The sequence below is a fragment of the Anolis carolinensis genome, chromosome 2 (assembly GCF_035594765.1).
Source record: "Anolis carolinensis isolate JA03-04 chromosome 2, rAnoCar3.1.pri, whole genome shotgun sequence".
NCBI lineage: Eukaryota > Metazoa > Chordata > Lepidosauria > Squamata > Dactyloidae > Anolis > Anolis carolinensis.
The window spans coordinates 70,472,473-70,486,887 of record NC_085842.1 but is presented as its reverse complement, the minus strand read 5'-3'; the positions used below and the strand labels follow the sequence as shown (position 1 = coordinate 70,486,887).

Sequence of the window (14,415 nt, the reverse complement as noted above, 5' to 3'; positions counted from 1 at the left end):
ACCTAATAATAATAATAATAATAATAATAATAATAATAATAATGAAAACTTCATTTGGATCCCACCCTATCTCTCCATGGGGACTCAGGCCAGTTTCCAACATAGTAACAGGCAAACATTCAATGCTTATACAAACAATGCAGAGCTAAATATAGATCTATAATTATAGATACTTATTTCACATATGCATTTCCCCCTGAAACATTTGCAAATCCTGTGTGTGTGTGTGTGTGTGCATTTCCCCTACAATATTTGCAAGCCATATATATATAGATAGAGAGAGAGAGAGAGAGAGAGAGAGAGAGAGAGACATGCCTATATATATTTGTGTGTTCATTTCTCCCCTGTAATATGTGCAAGCCCTATATTTAGGTAGATAAGAATATATTCATATCTATCCAGACATCTCTCTTTATATAGATATTTGCAGAGACTTGCAAACATATGAGGGTAAATTCATATATAAAAATAATGTATATGTATGACTACAGATACACAGGTACATGGATCTATATGTATAAAGGCTTTGCAAAGACCTGCAAACATATGAGGGGAAATTCATATATAAAATTAATGTATATAGATAGATACACATATAAAGATACACATACATAAATATGGCAAAAGTTTGCAAGGGGTTAATGCCTATATATCTTTAGGAGAGTTTAACAAATATTTCAGGGGAAAATGCTTTCATAAGATTAATGAATATATATTTTTCTTCTTCCTGACTTGCAAGGGTGTCTTTCTCTTTTCAAAACATTCCCTTGATTAAGAGCGAGGGAGGTTTTGCAAAAGAAAACATACTGATAAGGGAGAAGAGAGAAACAGATCACATATTGCAAGCAACAGCCTACAGGCTCCGTTGCCGGCCTTGACCTTGACCCGATTATAAGCCGGGGGAGGCTTTTTCAGCTCATAAATAAGGGCGAAAAACTCAGCTTATCTTCGAGTATATACAGTATATTTTCCGACTGACTCCTTTACACTTGTCACTCTACTCCCCCTGCTTTCATCTTGTAATTTAATCCCATTTTACCAAGCTTATTTAATCAAGTTTTATCATGTTTCAATTTATTTTAGTTAATTATTACAGGAGTTTTAGCATAGTGAATTGTGTCTATTTATCTAACTATTGTTTTTGTCTTTTATTGTTGATATGATCAGTGTACTAACCAATAAACAGATCTATCTATGTGCTCAATCCTTTTGAAGCATGTCATGAACTGCAACATTTGAGTGCAACGTCCTGCCCAAACATGTCTATATGCATGCATGTGCGTACACACACAGGCACAGACACACAATCTATATCTTGCTCAACATCCAGTATGAAATGTCATGAAGAAAAGTAAGATTTCTTCACAACATTATGACATGTTTAGTATTCCTATTAAAAGCTCTATCATCATTATTGGACTTTGAGAGGGTTTTTTAATGGACTTGCATGGTCATCAATATAATAGGTTACAAGGTAATAAGAGTCAAAATGTATACTATTGAGATTTAGATTCTTGCTTCTACCAAAGCATCTCACTCTGAAAGTGACTGCATGCCTCAAAATTGGGTCGTTTTTCTATAGAAAAGATGGGATTTTTGTGTCTGCATGTATGGAGATGTGGCTGAGGCATCATGCTGCCTTCTATTTACCCTGAGGACCTGAGGAACAAAGTTGTCAAATCATAGCTATCATTTAACTCAACCTCATTAACTGGTGGAGGACATTGTAATTAATGTTCATTGGCTTTTCCTTGCCAGAAGGTATGATTATTACATTCTATGGAAACACAGAAAAGTTATATAAGAAGGGCGCGTTGAGTCATTCCAGGGCTTGTTACAGATCTTAATGACTGTTCTGCAGTATGTCCTGCCATTATTGAAGACAGCTCCCTCCTTGCTTTTCTCATATACATATAAAATGGGGATTCATAACACACAGTGCACCAGGGAGGGCATATTTCACAAGAGGTTATCATTTTATAGCATCAAGATAGATGATGATCTCAAGTAACATGGCAAACTCCATCAAAATTCTCCACCAAAATTGATGGTCATGTTTAAATACCGTGTTTCCCCGAAAATAAGACAGTGCCTTATATTATTTTTTACTCCCAAAGATGTGCTAGGTCTTATTTTCAGGGGATGTCTTATTTTTCCATGAAGAAGAATTCACATTTATTGTTGAACAAAAAAAATGAACATTTATTCTATACTGTACAGTAGTTGTCATCACAAACCAACATAACCAAACCAGACAAACTGTGACTTCTGTCAAGAATTTCTTGTTACTACCATTATTTCCATATACAACTGGTATGTACATTTACCAATCCTGCCTGCTCTGGTGTTCTGTTCGGCGGGCTCCGGGCATGCTTCCAAACAAAAACTTTGCTAGGTCTTACTTTCGGGGGAGGCCTTATATTTAGCAATTCAGCAAAACCTCTACTAGGTCTTATTTTTTGGGGATGTCTTATTTTAGGGGAAACAGGGTAGGAATTTGGTGCTTGTACAGAAAACCTATTAGCAAGGCTATTTTTAAAACATTGCCAGCATGCAATCAAGCTAACAAACAGCTTGTTTCCAAAAGCAGGAATCTGTATAATTCTGACCTCTGAGAATATTGATTTAGCACTTTATACACAGCTAGTATGCATGTGTGATCCATTAAAAATGGTTCAAAAATCATTACAAACCTGGGGGGGGGGGGGGGGGGGGGGCGCGGCGCTGGTGTTTCGTTTCTAAAGTGTTTCTAAGGTATAGTTAGTGGGAAATGTGTTATTATAACGAGAATAATGAAATGTCATTACTATTTCGTTACAACAATTGCACATATTTTTTATAATTGGGGAAACTTCAGGGGCTCCTTTCTCCCTCATTTTCATAGCTACAGTAGAGTCTTGCTTAGCCAGCCTTCTGTATTATCCAACGCAGTCTGCCTTTTAGTAGTCAATGTTTTCAATACATTGCAATGTTTTAGTGCTAAATTCATACAGTAATTAATACATAATTTTACTGTGTATTGAACTGCTTTTTCTGTCAATTTTGTTGTAAAACATTATGTTTTGGTGCTTAATTTGTAAAATCATAAAGTAATTTAATGTTTAATAGGTTTTTCCTTAATCCCTCCTTATTATCAACATTTTCGCTTATCCAATGTTCTTTCGGCCCGTTTAGGTTGGATGAATGAGACTCTACTGGATTGTGGTGAAACTTGCTACAATACATTCACCACTCTTAGTCCACCAGATTTCAGAACGGTTCACTTATCCACGGATTTTTGGGGAATTTTCAAAGTTTTTATTTTAAAAAATTAATAAAGAAAATGTGTTCCAAATTTGACAGTATTATTTCCTGTTTAATTCTGTAGCCCTTACATTGAAAGTAGTGGTTCTACTCCTGGAACTTTGCTTTTGTGCCAAAAAGTTTGTTAAATGGATGGATGACAATGTTAAATTGGAGGACTGGATAGCAAAATGTGTTATAACACGATGTCCCTTGTGTAAAGACAAAGCTTTTGCAGTTTAATAAACTTTCACCATATTTTATGATAGAACCAATTAAGAAATGACATTTATAACCCAGGAACAAATATCATAGTTGTCATGTCCCACAGTTGATGGTGGTTGGGACAGTGTAATGTCCCATTGTTGATGGTGGTTGGCGTCATGCCTAGCAGCTGGTGCTGGGCTAAACAGGATAATGACTAGCAGGGTGGTGATGCTGCAAAAGGTATGGAAGGGGTTAATCTTAGTCCTAGATTCTAAAGCTCAAAGTAATCTATCTGTAAGAACTCACAGGCGGCTACAATTCAGGGAGGATGCTTTAAAGATAGGATGCAGCTGTGATTAACTGCATAAAAAGAGCTATCCTAGATTGCTCTTTGGGAGAAAAGTATCCATCATAATAGGCTGTGGAAGCTAGTGGTCCCGCCCCCCAGTTGGTGGATTGTTGGTATGTATGGTGAATTCTTGTGCCTTGTGGAACCTTGAAGACTTTTGTGTTGATGAAATTTGTTACTACTGTATCCCATGGTGGACCCTAGTGAACTGTGAATCCCTGGATTGACTCTTGACTACGGCTTTTGGATTACCCTTGAACTTTGGCTTCTATGACTTGACTGTGGAACTATGACTACTTGCTCATCTGTGAAATCTTGGCATTTGGCCCTTGGATTATATATTCCTGAATACTAAACACTTCTAGTTCATGAGACTTTGCTTTATATCTTGCAGAGGTGAGCTATCTTTATGTTTGAACTTGGACCTTGAAAACAGTCAAGTAATTTATGTATGTGTTTAAAGTAAAATAGTTTGGGACACAAGCTGGGTGTTGTTCTTGGTTCACAGGTAGAGGCCTGGATCATGACAATAGTGCAGAATGTTACATTTATTGGAACTCTGGTTGGCTATAGAGGGGCAAATTTCTCTGATGCTGAGCAGTGAACTGCATCCTGGGAAATGTAGTTTAGAGCAGGGCCTTTTGAATTCTCTGGCATAGGGTACCTCCCTTCCCAAACTATATTTCCTAGAGTTCTGTGCTGCTCCCAGCAAGCACTGCTCTCTCTTTTCCCCGCTCCTAATGGCGAGACTCTATAAATTTACAGAGGAATAGGAGCTTTTTTTCACTTGTTTGCTGGCCTGCCATGAAAGTGAAGATCAAGCTGACTTTGGGAAGGAGCCTTCTGAGATTTGCAAAATACAAACTAAAATTTATCAGGTATTTTTCAGTTCTAAAATCTTTGGGGTGGGCTAAGCAAACGCTTCAGATATTGCTTCCAACTTCAAAATTTTTGCACAAGCCTAATGGTATCTAGGAAAGAAATTAACTGAAATTTTCTTCTCATAGTGGGAGTAATGGCAATGTATTAACCTGTTGTACCATTATAGACGCAGAATGCATTATAATGAAGCATCCATTGGGTTGTACAGGCAATTGGGTTGTACAGGACAACCACTTTGATATCAAGTACGGTCTCATCATCAAGGATTAAAGAGGAGTTTGAAATATGTCTTTAATTTATGTTTTAAATAAGAAATACAGAAATATATTAAGAAGGCTTAATATATTAGGAAAAGTAGAAATACTGAGGGCAAGCCAAAGCTTAAAAATATGGCAGTGACCATATTATTCTTTTTGGAAATATGCCAGAGGTAAATGTGCTAGTCATTATATCACTGTTTCAAAGGTAGCAAAGAATTAGTCTGACTTATTTCAAGTGTCACTTACCATCTCTCTATAATTTAAATAATCTGTAATTCTATAGCATACTAGCTAAATGGTTAATTAATCCCAGGGTATTTTCCAGTCTGCATTTCATTACAATATAGCACAAGGCATGACTGTTACTTGAAAGGGGCATGTGCCATTAATTATTCCCATCTAACCTTTGAAGTTTCACTCATGCTCAGTGTGGCGACTTTCCAGCTGGTTTGTTTAAAATGGAACCACGTATTAACAATATGAGACAAACCAATCCAACTGAATGGGGTGATATCATGTACTCCTTAACATGAAAAATACCCACCTTCAAAGCCAAAAGCAGACTCCACTTTTGGTTAGGATTTTTCATCATTTTTCTAAGTCTATGCAACCCTGGGATGTCTCCAGTAGGCTGGGACTGGCCCCAGAGAAACATTAAATCAGTTCCCAAACCTACCCTTTTTGTCTAATGCTTTCCTTATCTGCTTTTCCTGCTGCAGAACAGGCAAAGCCACTACTGAGGCTACATGGCAGCATTGCTTTGTATGCTTCAGTCATGTTGACTTAGCAGTCATTAAATTTCCCCACTTTTCTCCCAAACAGCATATTCTGCACTTTGCTGTGAGGTAAGGAGCAGGGATCACCAAGTAACTGCCTTCGACGATCCTCACCCATCTCTGGAGGTTAAAAGGTGGGAAGAAGCCTGGCTACTACAGTAGAGTCTCACTTATCCAACATAAACGGGCCGGCAGAACGTTGGATAAGTGAATATGTTGGATAATGAGGGATTAAGGAAAAACCTATTAAACATCAAATTAGGTTATGATTTTACAAATTAAGCACCAAAACATCATGTTATACAACAAATTTGACAGAAAAAGTAGTTCAATACTCAGTAATGCTATGTAGTAATTACTGTATTTACGAATTTAGCACCAAAATATCACGATGTATTGAAAACATTGACTACAAAAATGCGTTGGATAATCCAGAATGTTGGATAAGCGAGTGTTGGATAAGTGAGACTCTACTGTAGTTACACCTGTCCAAGTGCAGTGTCACTTTTATGGCAATGAAGAGAGCTGTTAAAACCTGGTTGACAATTAAATAAACATGTTGGCAATAAACCTATCTTATTGATGACATGAATGCACACCAATTTGGGTAGAATAATCTGCTCAGCCAACATGTAAGGTGCATGTAAATCATCTATGACATATAACTGCTGATTTGAGTTGTCAGTTATATTTTTCCCACAGAAATCTTATTTTTAAACCCAGGCAGTGAAGTCAGAATCTGCTTCTTTGTTCTTCAGGATGGTGTGAATACAAAGTAAAGGTCTGAGAATTAATATAAATGGACAAGTTAACAATTTTGATGAATGATAAATCATTGGACATATTTTAAAAGAGCGGAATCTTTTGTATCAATATATATCTGAGAAAGAGGTGAAAAGACTTTATGCACAGGTTTGGAGATAAAAAATGTTGGGATATTCCTTTTTTTAATGTAAAAACAAGCAGAAGTCAGTAACTTGTCAGATACACGGTGAAAAAAAAAAGAAGTTTAACTATAGAGAAACCAAGAAAAGGGAAGAGGAAATTCTCTGTAATGTACATATGTATGCTTGTATTTTAAAGCTACATGTAATTAGATTAGAAATGTTTGTAAGAGAAATTGTGTAGTTAGTTATGCAATTGTTGTTCAGGTATGTTCCTTAGAAAGTTTTTGTCCTGGAAAGACTGGATGCATTTCTAATAAAACCCCTATTCATTCTTATCCTGCTTTGGGGAAACATGGACATGATGTGAAACACATTCTGGCAATGAGGAATGGGAACTTCCCATTGAAAATGTACCTTTGTAGACTACATTACATGTTACTCTATGGGAGAAATAGAAAGAAACCTAATATTGACAGATACCCTGTTTCCCCGAAAATAAGACATCCCCGAAAGCAAGACCTAGCAAAGTTTTTGTTTGGAAGCATGCTCACCAAACAGAACACCAGAGCTTCCAGGATCGGTAAATGTACGTACCATAGATATTGTTGTACATGGAAATAATGATAGTAACAATAAATTCTTGATAAGATTCACAGTTTGTCTGGTTATGCTGGTTTGTGATGACAACTACTGTACAGTATATAATAAATGTTCATTTTTTGTTCAACTATAAATGTGAATTCTTCTTCATGGAAAAATAAGACATCCCCTGAAAATAAGACCTAGTGCATTTTTGGGAGCAAAAAATTAATATAAAACACTGTCTTATTTTCGGGGAAACACAGTAATAGTGTGATACTCAATCTACAGAAGAGGGAAGGCAGTAAACCTGTAACTGCATTGCCCAAAGAACTCAAAGAAATGGGAGTTGTGATTTTCAGTTTCTGATTCGCTTTGAAAGCAACTCTTTCTAAAATAAAGAATCAAAGAATCCTATATTAAATAGCAACAGAAATTTTAGCAGGTGTTTCTCATACAAGAGGCGGCAAGCAGTGTCTTCTATGTTCACCAAGTTCTTTTCCTCCCTACACCCCATGATTCCCATGGCATTTGTGAAGCCTATGGAAGTTAGACATGCAGGCTTCCTAGTTATATCTTATGATAGTCATAATATCTATCCAGCCCCTCTTGCAATAGTCATTTCATTGTTTTGTTTTATGTTAGTTCATGTCTCTCAAAGTTCTTACCTACAGATTATATTTCCAGAATAATTTCTCACAACAGGTATTTTTCAGATGAATGGCATGGGAAAAAATCTTCTCTAGAATCATAGAATAGTAGAGTTGGAAGAGACCTCATGGGCCATCCAGTCCAACCCCCCGCTAAGAAGCAGGAAATCGCATTGAAAGCACCCCCGACATATGGGTTGCTCTATGGGACATATGGGACTTTATGGGTTGCTGTGAGTTTTCCAGACTGTATGGCCATGTTCCAGAAGCATTCTCTCCTGACGTTTCACCTGCATCTATGGCAAGCATCCTCAGAGGGTGTCATACCTCACAGCCTCTGAGGATGCCTGCCATAGATGCAGGCAAAACACCAGGAGAGAATGCTTCTGGAATATGGCCATACAGCCTGGAAAACTCATAGCAAGCCAGTGATCCCGACCAAGAAAGCCTTCGAGTCCTCTCTATTCTTATGATACTTTGTACCCCAAACTTTATGACTTTATAAAGGAAGCCTATGACAGGTAAGGATTTGGAAGATGCAGACAAGGAACCAATAATATTTTATGGCCTGATATAAATAATCGCATCTCCTCCAACAATGGCACATGCATGAATAAGAGAAACAAACTTTCACACAGTGTGACTCAGTGATTTCACTTCTAACCTAAATGGCAAGATAGACATTCTTTTGTAGCTAATTGTTGTCATTCTGGCTTTAGCTCATGGCAACTATATGAATCAGTACCTCCAAGACACATTTTCCTTATACTGTCATTTGTCATCCACTCTTAGCATTTGCCCTCCAAAATATTAAAGGTTGTGTGTGATTAATCACTGCTGAATTATAGCTTCTCCTTCATAATGCTTTAAATCAGGGATCAGAAACATCTGACCATCCAGATGTTATTGAAGTACAATTTACATAATCCACCACTATTTGCGATGACAGCTGGGGAAGAGAAGAGGGGTACACATTCTATGTCTGTTGTGAAAATTGTCACTTTATAGCTTTTTAAATGTAAAGAATCCTAAGTTCAAGTAGCAACACTGATTGCCACGAGTAATTCCTTCCTGTTATGAAGAACACACATATTTAACTTGGACATTTTGTGTGTATATAGTATATAAAATTTAAACAGTTAAACAGAATGTTTATCATGTCTCTTTGAACCAGTAAACTGTCTCACACACACTGACCCAAACGCACACAACACTAATTGAGTAACCTCTCTATCTTTACCTTTCCAAATCTGATAATGCAGCACCCTAAGTTCCATTTGTTTTTCCCATGAAAATCTTGTTCATAATGTGTTTTACCTGGTAGCAAACATGGCCCTCAGAGAAGAAAAGGTAGCAGCGTCTTCTTTTAAAGCCTTCAGTTCATTGCGCAGCTTCATCATTGTCTCTGTAACCATGGCCTTTTCATTTTCATACTTGCTCTTCAAGTTGGCAAGGGCAACCTCTGCAGTCTTTTTGTGTATGAAAAAGAGCAGAACATTTTCACAGTCAATTTAATTTTAAACGAACTCATTGGCTAAAGTACTTTTAATTTGTTCTCATAGCAAAACACCCTCTCAAGCTTTTCCATAGAATATGTAAATGAACTAGTATGATATATTTGCTAATAATCTTAATGCATATATGTAAATGAAGAAGAAAAAAACTCAATAAATTGTTCTCAATTCTTCAAATTTTATAAAGAAATCTACATTAAAAACTGTCTGGTTACCTTGTGTGCTTTTGCATATACAAAAGATCAAGCTTATGCCAGCAAGATGCTGCCAGAAGTCTGCAGCATCCCAGATACAGGGATGACGGACACTGAAGCCATAATCCAGGGGTCCTCAAATTTTTTAAGCAGAGGAGCTGGTCCACAATCCTTCATACTGTTGAGGGGCCGAATTATCATTTGAAAAAAATGAACAAATTCCTATGTACACTGCACATACCTTATTTGTAGTGCAAAGAAAACAACAACAATGAAAGAACCATAAAATATTTTAAAATAAAAACAATTTTAACCAACATATACCTATCAGAATTTCAATGGGAAGTGTGGGCCTGCTTCTGGCCAATGAGATAGTCAAGCTAAATAGGATTGTTGTTGTGTGCCTTCAAGTCATTTCAGACTTCGGGTGAGGCTAAGTCTAAAACTGAGGGTGGAGGCCAGGTAAATGACCTTTGAGGGCCACATCCGGCCCACAGGCCTTAGTTTGGGGACCACTTCCATAATCTATGTAGAGTGTTAAATAAAATTGCTAAATGGGTTGAACTACATTCAAGCCTAGGTGAATGATAATATATTTTAAAATTTCTCCTATGAATGCTCCACCTGCAGTCTAAAGGTATGCCCCACCATTTCAATAAGAATTCATTCCACTACCTCAGTAATCACCACCTCAATGTGTTGCATAGATCTTAAATTACCTATTGACTGGCCAGATTGAAGATCAAAAACAATAGTAGCATTGGTATTCATTGGAGGCAAAAGCAGCGATGCCAATATTTTGACCCATATCCTTCACTGCAATACTGAAGCCACGACATAGTGCAGGGCTTTGACCAGAAGCATGGTCAAAAGAAAGAAATTAAGTAGTTAACTGAATTTTAGGTCCTAAATCCACCAGAAAGCAATCTCAATACACCAGTCAACAGTAGGGGTGGAGATGAAGTTAAGGAGTTGCGAAACCACTCCCAGATGTAGCCTGATATATAAAGGAATTTGATTCCAGGAAGGGGAATAAAAAGGCTATCAAAAAGTTGACATTTACTGACACAAAATCATTTGATACAGTCTTAACCCAAATGGCTTTAATCTGATCTAGTAAGGCTCTTCTTATGAGTTAATCTGAATGTATGCAGAATTGACTAAGTGGGCTTGTGGGAATACTCTTTACACAACTGGAATAAGAAAATGGATCTGCTGAATCCTTAGTATTTAGAATGAAAATCTATGAAAAACTATTGATCAGCAGTCCCTCCCATCTCCACCCAAAAAATAGCAAGTGTAGTTACCTGTTTGTTGGCCTTAAGTACAGTCCTCAGAGTTGCTATCTGCTCCCTCTTGGTGCTTAGCAGAGACTTCAGCTTCAGGATTTCTTCCATAAGAGCCTCTTTGTCCTTGTCCACTACTGGCCCAAGTTCCTGGGTAGTCACCCGCTGCCGAGACAGCTCTGTTGTTCTATCTACCGCTGCCTGCAGATGCTTGATCTGGTCACGGATTATGGCAATCAGGTTGTAAATGTTCATGGGTTCTTTCCGGGGATCGGATATTGGCGATGGGAGAGATGAAACTGGAGAAGGACTACTTTCCCCACTCCCATTATCTGATTTTCCCAAGTCAATAGATAATAAACCTTTAGAGAGCAGGATGGGTGATCTGTGGCCTTTGCCCTCTGGACTGGTGCGTCCCCCTTTGCCCTCTTTGTAGTAATCCAGCATTACCCTATTTGGAGTTTCATTGTTGCACATACAGACATGATGGTACAAGTTGGCCAATTCCTCGCTGAAGGTGACCAGTTCATCTTGGGCTACGGTGAGGCTGCCTTGGGTTTCCCCAGCAACATCACTGACTTTCTTGAGTTCCTTCTCCAGACGGACTACCTGTTCCCTATCTTGCCTACTAGATTTTTCCAATGAAGTGATCGTTTCCGTCAGAGCTTGTGTTTCTGTCTCATACCTGTTCTTCTCCTCTTCGTATTTGGAATCACACTCTTCATATTTGACCTTAAGGCCTTTAAGCTCATCTTTCAAGTCACTAATCTCCGCTACAGCCACTTTATACTTGCATTCCAGAATCTCCGGGCCATTGATGTCAACTTCATAATAATCTCCATCCTCATGGCTGTCGCGTTCCTTTTCATTGTCAAGAGCGGATTGGCGTTCCTTGCTGACCTGGAGCTTTTTCATAGCATTGAGGTTCTCTGTGAGCCTGCCAACTTTCTCATGCTGCTCAGAAAGTGCTCCCCGGGTGTTCTCCAATTGCTTCTGAGATTCTTGGAGTGTAGACAACAAGTTCATTTTTTCCCTTTCCATCTATAAAGAAGACAAGTTAAACATTTATCTTTCTGAACATATCACTGTTTTCACATCTGCCATTAAGGGTCCATGGCGCTTTGGTAGAGCACACATGCTTCATATATACACACACACAGCGGCAGTTGGCATTTATATCTAGGTTCTATGCAGACATTTAAGTAAATTTATTCCATCAACACACAAAGAGCAGAGCAGAGCAATAGCTCTATCTCCTCTTTCCCTAGTTGCATAATTCTCTTCATGTGGAAAGTGACAGGTTGAAATATGCAGCCCTTCCCTATATTGACATATTTTCTACACAACTTTGAGTTATTTTTAAAAAATCAGTGTCCTCTATCACACTGTGAGCATCCACATGTAGGTGAAACTCTATTAAATCTTGTCACTGTCTATGCCAAAACTGAAGAGACAGTGGAAGGACTAACTCCCTTTGTGAGAGGATTGACCACAATGACAACTGCATAGGCCTAGAGTTTCAAGAGCTGGCATCTCATAATTCACATTAATTATTGACTAGTTGTGGTTTTCACTGATCCTTGGCTATAATTATTGATACTATTCTAAGTAATATCCAGACAGGTGTATGCAGTAATCTGGGGTTGATTGTTTCATGCAGTTTACATGTGAATACCCCCAAATTGTTCTGGATAGCAAGCAAATTTTCCAACTAGGCATTTGGGTGGCACAGTGGGCTGCAATGGGAAGAGAAGAGAAGAATGTCTTTTTGCATTGGTGGAATAGGAATGTTGTCCAAATCATGTGAACCAAATCATGATTTCTTGATCCTAAATTCTAAATATGTGATACTTAGCCTCTCTACAGCAAAGATAACATGCCTGTTTGTCAATGTCAAAGAGAGAGAAAGAGAATATTTGGTAGACTGGGAGACAATTTCCAATCTGTAAAAGGTCTCAGGGCCACATTCCAGGGACTAGGAATGAAAACAATACTTGAAAAATGGAAACAAGTCAAAATAAAAGAGAAATAATCTATTTTAGATTTATACATTGATGTACAATTTCTAAATATGACATCAGGACTATCCAGTTAATCTGGAACAAAAGGAACACTTCAAATTATCAGATTACTTATAATGTGTTGTGACTAGAACCATGTTTTTTAAAAAATAAATTATAGACTGTGTAATAGGAGGAGGTGCTAGTCTGGATGAGTAAAAAAAAGTGTTCCCTCACTACTTTGCGGTTCGTTTTTTGCGGATTTGCTGTTTCACAGTTTTTCAATAAACTCTAAAAGAATATTATAAATAATAAAAAATTACAATTTACAGCTTAAGGAAACGAGGAAGGAGAAGCCGAAGGGAGAGAAAAGGAGCCCAAGCGGCAACAGGAGGAGAAGGAGGTGATTTATCAACACACAATTGGTTGATAAAGACTTAAAATAGTGTATACTACAATAATGTATAAATATATAGCGTCCCTACTTCGCGGATTTTCACTTATTGTGGGTGGTCCTGGAACCTAACCCCCGCAATAAGTGAAGGAACACTGTACCCAAAAAGCACCCAAAGCAAACAGATGAATTATCTGACTTATACCCACTTTTTTATGGAACCCCAAATTTTCCTTTTAGTTTTTAACTTGATCTCTAAAACAGAATTAGTGTCACAAGATAAACTGAACAATACTTTAATATAATATCCAACTGTAGTAATAAGTACCACCTCATATTCAAACAGAATCTAAAAGTAACATACACTTTGGGAAATAGTTAATTTCAGGTAGCTAATATAACACATATTTAAGGAATACAGCTAACAAACATTTACCTGCATAAGCTGTTGTTTCAACTTCTGGATTTCAGATATATTCAGCTCACTTAGGAGATCAGACACAAGACTAGGGGCTGGAGGGAAGCTCTCATTTTTCTTGGGGGTTGATGCTTTATTATTGCCATTGATTTTGCTAAGGCAGTTCTGTTCAAAGCCATTCACTATTTCATCATTATTAGGCTCTGTGGTTTCATCACTGAACTTCAGTCCATCCAAGGAGATGTTCAAATGGCTGGTATACATGGAGTCGTTGATGTTCATATAATGAGACAACTCCTTTCGAAGGTTATTCTTCTGTTCACGTTCTGTTTTCAGGGTTTCTAAGGACTCCTCGAGCTGGCGTTCTGATATTTCTTTCAACCTGATTGCATCTTCTAGCTGGCTGTTAAGGAATTCAGTAACTTCTTCAAGCCTCTTGATTTCGTGTTTTAGCCCTTCAAATTCCACCTGTGACAGAAACAGCATCACTAGAATTCTTGGCATACAAAGGCAAAAGAAGCATTAACAATGAATGTGACACAAATAACGTAAATTAGTTCTTTATGTGACAAGCTGCGGGCTGATATGAACTCTTTTATCCAGAAAAGTGTAATGTTTCGTCATCTTGATTTTCCTCTTAAGATGGCAATACTGTAAGATGCTGTACGCTTCATCACACACACTATGTACCCTTAACTTGGGACAGATAACTGCCTTTGTTGTTGATGTTGCAGCTG

General features: G+C 37.7%; 2 protein-coding genes across 4 annotated transcripts in view; one reads left to right on the top strand and one right to left on the bottom strand.

Moving 5' to 3' along the window:
• bicd2 (BICD cargo adaptor 2) overlaps nt 1-14,415 on the bottom strand; it is a 130,841-nt gene that overhangs the window by 7,347 nt on the left and 109,079 nt on the right. For all 3 annotated transcript variants that reach the window (XM_062969936.1, XM_062969937.1, XM_062969938.1), the window contains exons 4-6: nt 13,697-14,146; nt 10,888-11,907; nt 9,190-9,341 (exon numbers count right to left, since the gene is read on the bottom strand). In XM_062969936.1, coding sequence (XP_062826006.1) covers nt 9,190-9,341; nt 10,888-11,907; nt 13,697-14,146 — 1,622 coding nt within the window. The remainder of the gene's footprint in view (nt 1-9,189; nt 9,342-10,887; nt 11,908-13,696; nt 14,147-14,415) is intronic.
• The window catches only part of LOC134296055 (uncharacterized), a 435,533-nt gene that overhangs the window by 342,191 nt on the left and 78,927 nt on the right, over nt 1-14,415 (top strand). The window lies entirely within an intron of this gene.